Raw genomic sequence first — 5,842 nt, 5'->3', positions numbered from 1 at the left:
GGATTTTTAACATGAATTATAACCTTATGACAACAAACGAACCCCACTTCCATGTTTAGTTGTGTTCTAGTAGAGACTGATGCATTCCCTGAACATAGAAACTGTTGTGGCTTAAATGTATCGTACGTTGGTTAGTATAACACAACGTCACGTTAACGTAAAATTCTGCGTTCATTTTAGATGTTGAAATATTAAATGTTTGACTCACAGATGTTTCCGGCTCCCATCTTTTTTCTTCTTCCAGGCTGCCACGGTAACGAAGGAGAGCACTCCGGCTGAAACTGGGAAAGCTGTCGTCCCTCATAAAGAGGTCAGTCGGTCAGTCAGTCAGTCGGTCTGTCAGTCAGTCAGTCAGTCAGTGTGTATGTCAGTCAGTCAGTCAGTCAGTCAGTCAGTCAGTCAGTGGGTATGTCAGTCAGTCAGTCAGTCAGTCAGTCAGTCAGTCAGTCAGTCAGGGGTATGTTAGTCAGTGGGTATGTCAGTCAGGTCGGTTAGTCAGCAGTCCGTCAGTCAGTCATGGGTAGGTCGTCATGGTTAGTCATTCGTTCCGTCATCTATGTCCGGTCAGTCAGTCAGTGGTGTGTCGTCGAGTCCTAATGTCATCAGTCAGTCGTCAGTGGTGTTGGTCAGTCAGTCAAGTCGTCAGTCATCAGTCGTGTATCAGTCTAGTGGTATGTCAGTCAGTCAGTCAATGGGTATGTCATTCAGTCAGTCAGTGGGTAAGTCAGTCAGTGGGTGTCGTCGCGTCTTAATTCAGTTCCAGTCCTTCAGTCTTAATGTTGGTTCGTGTCGGTCAGTCAGTCAGTGGGTATGTCAGTCAGTCCTATGCAGTCATCAGTTATCAGTCATAGTCCTAATGTCAGTCAGTCAGTTAGAGTCGTAGCGTCAGTCCTTGTCGTCATTCCTAAGGTCAGTCCTCCATAGTCTCGTCAGTGAGTTGGCGTCAGTCAGGTCAACATTAGTATGTCGGTCCGTGACAGTCAGTCACGTGGGTCGTCATCACGTCAGTCCGTCCGTCGGTACAGTCAGTCAGTCAATCAGTGATTCAGGTCTTATAACTGAACTCGATATGTGCTCATCATTGAAAATCAGTAAACTCTGAAACCTTTTTTAAACTCGTCCCGTTGTGTGTGTGTGTGTGTGTCTGTGTTTGTGTCTGTGTGTGTGTCTGTGTGTGTGTTGTGTGTGTGTGTGTGTGTGTGTTTGTGTGTGTTTGTGTTGTTTTTAAACGTTACCTGGTCTGTTGTTGCCCAGGGCGGCTCGGTCTCCCTGACGCCGTAGCTAGAGCTGGTAGGACGGACCCTACATGTTCATCCTGCAGATCAGAGAGATCAACCCCGGAAACACCCCCACACCCTGGAGTCTGCAGCGTCAGTCTCACACACACACACTCGCACACACAGACACATTAACACACACACCCCTACACACAGACACACAGAAGCACACGCACAGACACAGAAACAGACACACACAGAAACAGCAACACACAGACACACACAGAAACAGAAAGACACACACACAGACACACACAGACAGACACACACACCGACACAGAAACACACACACAGAAACACATGCACACAAACACATACTTACACACAGAAACATATGCGCGTCACCCACACAGACACCACCAGAAACACATGCCACACATCACACACACACCCACAGAAACACACCAATCACACACACACACACACAGAAACGCACTCGCCACACCAGCCACATTAACACACACACCCCAACACCACACGAAAAGACACCACAAAAACACCAACCACAGAACAGACACAGCACAAAAACACCACATTCAACAGACACACACCACCTAGCGACACAGAAACACTCACAACGCGCGACACACACACACACCACACACACATCACACACACGTGTTACCCAAGTGTCTCCTTAACCTCGAATCAACTCCTCTTTTAACTTTTCTTCGTGTCCCACAGACAGTCAGTTTCTCTATTCTGTGAGACACACGTCACTCCTTATCGTGAGACCCTTCCCCAGTCACACACTCCTGACGTTTTCTCTCACCTGAGGACATCGGTACCTGTGGTAAGCACTCACGCATACTAAGCTTTCTGTGGAAGACCTTACCGTGTTAAATACCCCATGCTTAATATTCACTGGTCCTGTGTGTGTGTCTGTGGTTTCTGCAGTCCGCAGATCAGCATGATGGGTCCGCCACACTACCTGTCGTCCGTAGAAGTGGCCATGAGTGGTGGTAAGAACACACAACACACACACGACACACACCACACACACACACACACACACCACACACAACCAGCACCACACACAACCAGCAGCTCAACACCACAACAATCCTTAACATCAAGTTCGTACAAAGATCACCTTTTGATTTTTAGGGCTTTTCCACTTTAATCTACATGACAGTGACTGCGTAGGGAGAAATGGGAGGGGGGGGGGAGACATATGCGGAACAGGTCTGAATTCACACACTGTGCTCAGTTTCAGTACAGAATCGTCTCTGTAATTTAAAAAATAAAAACGGTATGTGACAATCTCCAAAAACAAACTAGGTTGGCCAAAACGTTTTGTGAATAATTTGAATCTCACTAGATCACAATCTGCAAAGAGGCCGACTTGGCCCGCGGCCTCGAGTTTTGACAGCTGTTTCTAGATATTTAGTTATTGTCAACAAACCAACTAAGTGTTAGTTATCTACTTTACTTTTATAACCGGTTAAGAATAAAGACATTAGAAAGGAAACATTATGGAAAATATAGAATATCCCCACATTGGCCGTAAGGAGAATCTAACAGTGGCCCCATATTTAAAACTCTGAAACACACCTGTGTCCCAAGTGTCTCCTTGTGGCCCTGGTCCATTCTACATGGTATGTGACACGTGTACTGGGAGTGACTTGCGTGCTGGTGGCGTTGTGGCTGCTGCTGTCGGCGCCTACCTGGAAGGGACTGCTCCTTCCAGTTGCTGGATCGGGGAGCACTTCCTGGCGATGGTGGAGAAGGCCGTGTACTACGCCGAGTTCCAGAGTATCAGATACGACGGCTTGTCAGGTAGCTGAATGAGAATTGGGGGGGGGGGGGGGGGGGTGAGGGAACCGCATAATAAGCAGCAGATGATATGTGTGACGTGTCCTCCTGCAGTCCCGGGGGCGGTGGTGTTCGCCGAGGTGCTCTCCGCGGTGAAGAGGACCCTGGCCAGGGTGCTGGTGATCATCGCCAGCCTGGGATACGGCATCGTCAAGTAAGCTGAAGGACTAAGTCTGAGTCCCATTTCAAGGGGTAAGGGGTAGGGGTGAAAACGTACCCCTATGAAATGGGACACCACTTGGTGACACCACCACACCATACTGTATGAATTGATCACAAACTTCCAAGATGCCATCTCTGTCCGTCGACTGTGTGTCACATGCATTTATATATTTATATATTTTATAGTTATTTTATGTTCACTTTGGTGGTGCAGAGGCAGATGTTTCTTATCTGTTAGTACTTAGGTCTGTTTGCAATACGTGTTACACATGATCACATATGTGTATACCACATGTATAACGTTTACAATACATATACCCTGTATGCAGGGTGTGTTTGTATCTGTTGACAGTTATCACCGTTTTGAATCCACTTTGTTGTCTACGGGAGAAATCCAGGACGAAATAAATCAATAATCAATGAATCAATGAATCATGTGTAAGACCGTGACGGAGCGAGAGACGTCTTCCGGTCTGTCCCACCGGCCCGACTCGGTGCGCTCTCCCCAGAGTCGTCGGATGTCGTCGGGCTTTACCTGATGTTCTCCATCGTCGAGGGGATCCTAGAAGTCAACGCTGTAAGTCTCACACATAAGTGTGGTGTGTGTGTGTGTGTGTGTGTGTGTGTGTGTGTGTGTGTGGGTGTGTGTGTGTGTGGTGTGTGTGTTTGGTGTGTGTGTGTGTGTGTGTGTGTGTGTTGTGTGTGTGTGGTGTGTGTGTGTGTAACCTGTTTCTCTCTCCCGGATCGAGGAGACCAGCAGTAGGCTTTTGTGTGACATAGTGTTGCATCATTGATCCTGTGTTGTCTGTGGGATATCCTTTAAACACGTGACACCACACACACACACACACACCACACACACACACACACACACACACACACACACACACCCAAAAAAACACACACACACACACACACAACAACACACACACGTGAAAACAAAAGGAACCAAAATAGGTCGAACTGAGCTGAAATCCAGCCTCAGACGTACCTAGTGCCCAGAAATCCACAAGTCTGTCTGTCTGTCTGTCTGTGCTGTCTGCTGTTCTGTCTGTTCTGTCTCCCTTTCTCCCTTTTTAAAAAAATAAAAAAAAATGCATTGTGCATCACTTGTACACTGGTATGAACACATCTGTCTAAAACGTTGGAAAAGCTAGAGCAGATAATGAATAAACGCTCAAAAGCTTAAAGAAAAAACTTGCTGGATCATCTTACGATCATCAGTTCTGAGAAAGTCTTTCAGTTCTTTGACGCCCCAGGTAGAGGCTCATGGCAGGAAAAGCCGAAAACATGCCGCATGAAAACTAACCATTGGTTGCAGATTGGATTTCGGTTTAAACCCCGCCCACCTGGCACACCCTGCTGAACGAAACACGCTTTTTAGAACAGCTGTAGCTGCTTAAACGTTTCCCTGGCCTCTCCACACTTCCTTCTTCCGCCTCTTCGGCCAATCTTCCACATCCCTGCTTTCTTGCACAACTTATGTTGTACCCTCCCTTTTACTCTTCACCCTCACCCTCTTTACCTCTTCCCTCTTTACCCTCTCCTTCTTTCCTCTCCCCTCTTTACCTCTCCCTCTTTACCTCTCCCTCTTACCCTCTCCTCTTCCCCCGCCTTACCCTCTCCCCTTTACCCTCGCCCTCTTTACCTACTCCGTCTTTCACCCCTCCGTCTTCACCCTCTTCCGTCTTCACCCTCTCCGTCTTCACCCTCTCCTGCTTTACCCTCTCCCCCTCTTCACCCTCTCCTTCTCAACCCTCTCCCTCTTCAACCCTCCATCTCTTCACCCCTCCTCTTTACCCTCTCCTCTTTACCTCCTCTATCCCTCTTTAACCCTCTCCTCTTTACCCTCTCCTCTTACCCTCTCCGTCTTCCACCTCTCTCTTACCCTCTCCCTCTTTACCCTCCCTTCTTTCCCTCTCCCTCTTTACCCCTCCCTCTTTACCTCTCGTCACCCGTCTTCACCCCCTCCGTCTTCCCTCTCCCCGTCTTCCCCTCCTCTCACCCTATCCTCTTCACCCCCCTCTCCCTCTTTACCCGCCCTCTTCCTCACCCTCTCCTTCTTCACACCCTCTCCCTCTTTACCTCTCCCTCTTCACCCTCTCCGTCTTTCACCCTCTCTCCTCTTTACCCTCTCCGTCTTTACCCTCCTCCTCTCACCCTCTCCGTCTTCACCCCCCTCTCCCTCTTTCCTTCCTCTCCTCTACCCTCTCCTTCTTACCCTCTCTTCGTCACCCTCTCCTTTAACCCTCATCCCTCTTACCCCGCCCTCTTTACCCTCTCCTTCTTTCCACCCTCCCCTCTTTACCCTCTCCCTCTTTACCCTCCCCTCTTTTCCCCTCTTCCCTTTACCCTCTCCTTCCTTCCAACCTCGTCCCTCTTTAAACCCTCTTACCCCTCTTACCCTCTCCCTCTTCACCCTCTCCTTTACCCTCCCTTCTTCCTCACCCTCTCCTCTCTACCCTCTCCTTCTTTCACCCTCTCCCTTCTCTACCCTCTCCTTCGTTCACCCCTCTCCTTCTTTACCCTCCCATGTCTACCTCTCCTTCTTTACCCTTTTCCTTCCCCCTCTCTTTCTGTACCCTCTC

At 48.8% G+C, this 5,842-nt stretch overlaps 1 protein-coding gene across 1 annotated transcript in view; it reads left to right on the top strand.

Annotated features, from left to right (window-relative positions):
* LOC116685731 (transmembrane protein 87A) overlaps window positions 1–5,842 on the top strand; it is a 23,216-nt gene that overhangs the window by 8,451 nt on the left and 8,923 nt on the right. The window contains exons 7-10 of the mRNA XM_032510642.1: window positions 245–318; window positions 2,175–2,239; window positions 2,844–3,056; window positions 3,147–3,246. Coding sequence (XP_032366533.1) covers window positions 245–318; window positions 2,175–2,239; window positions 2,844–3,056; window positions 3,147–3,246 — 452 coding nt within the window. The remainder of the gene's footprint in view (window positions 1–244; window positions 319–2,174; window positions 2,240–2,843; window positions 3,057–3,146; window positions 3,247–5,842) is intronic.

Source organism: Etheostoma spectabile, unplaced genomic scaffold (assembly GCF_008692095.1).
Source record: "Etheostoma spectabile isolate EspeVRDwgs_2016 unplaced genomic scaffold, UIUC_Espe_1.0 scaffold172, whole genome shotgun sequence".
Taxonomy (NCBI): domain Eukaryota; kingdom Metazoa; phylum Chordata; class Actinopteri; order Perciformes; family Percidae; genus Etheostoma; species Etheostoma spectabile.
Note: the sequence above shows the minus strand (reverse complement) of the source record. Positions and strands in the feature narration are given on the sequence as shown.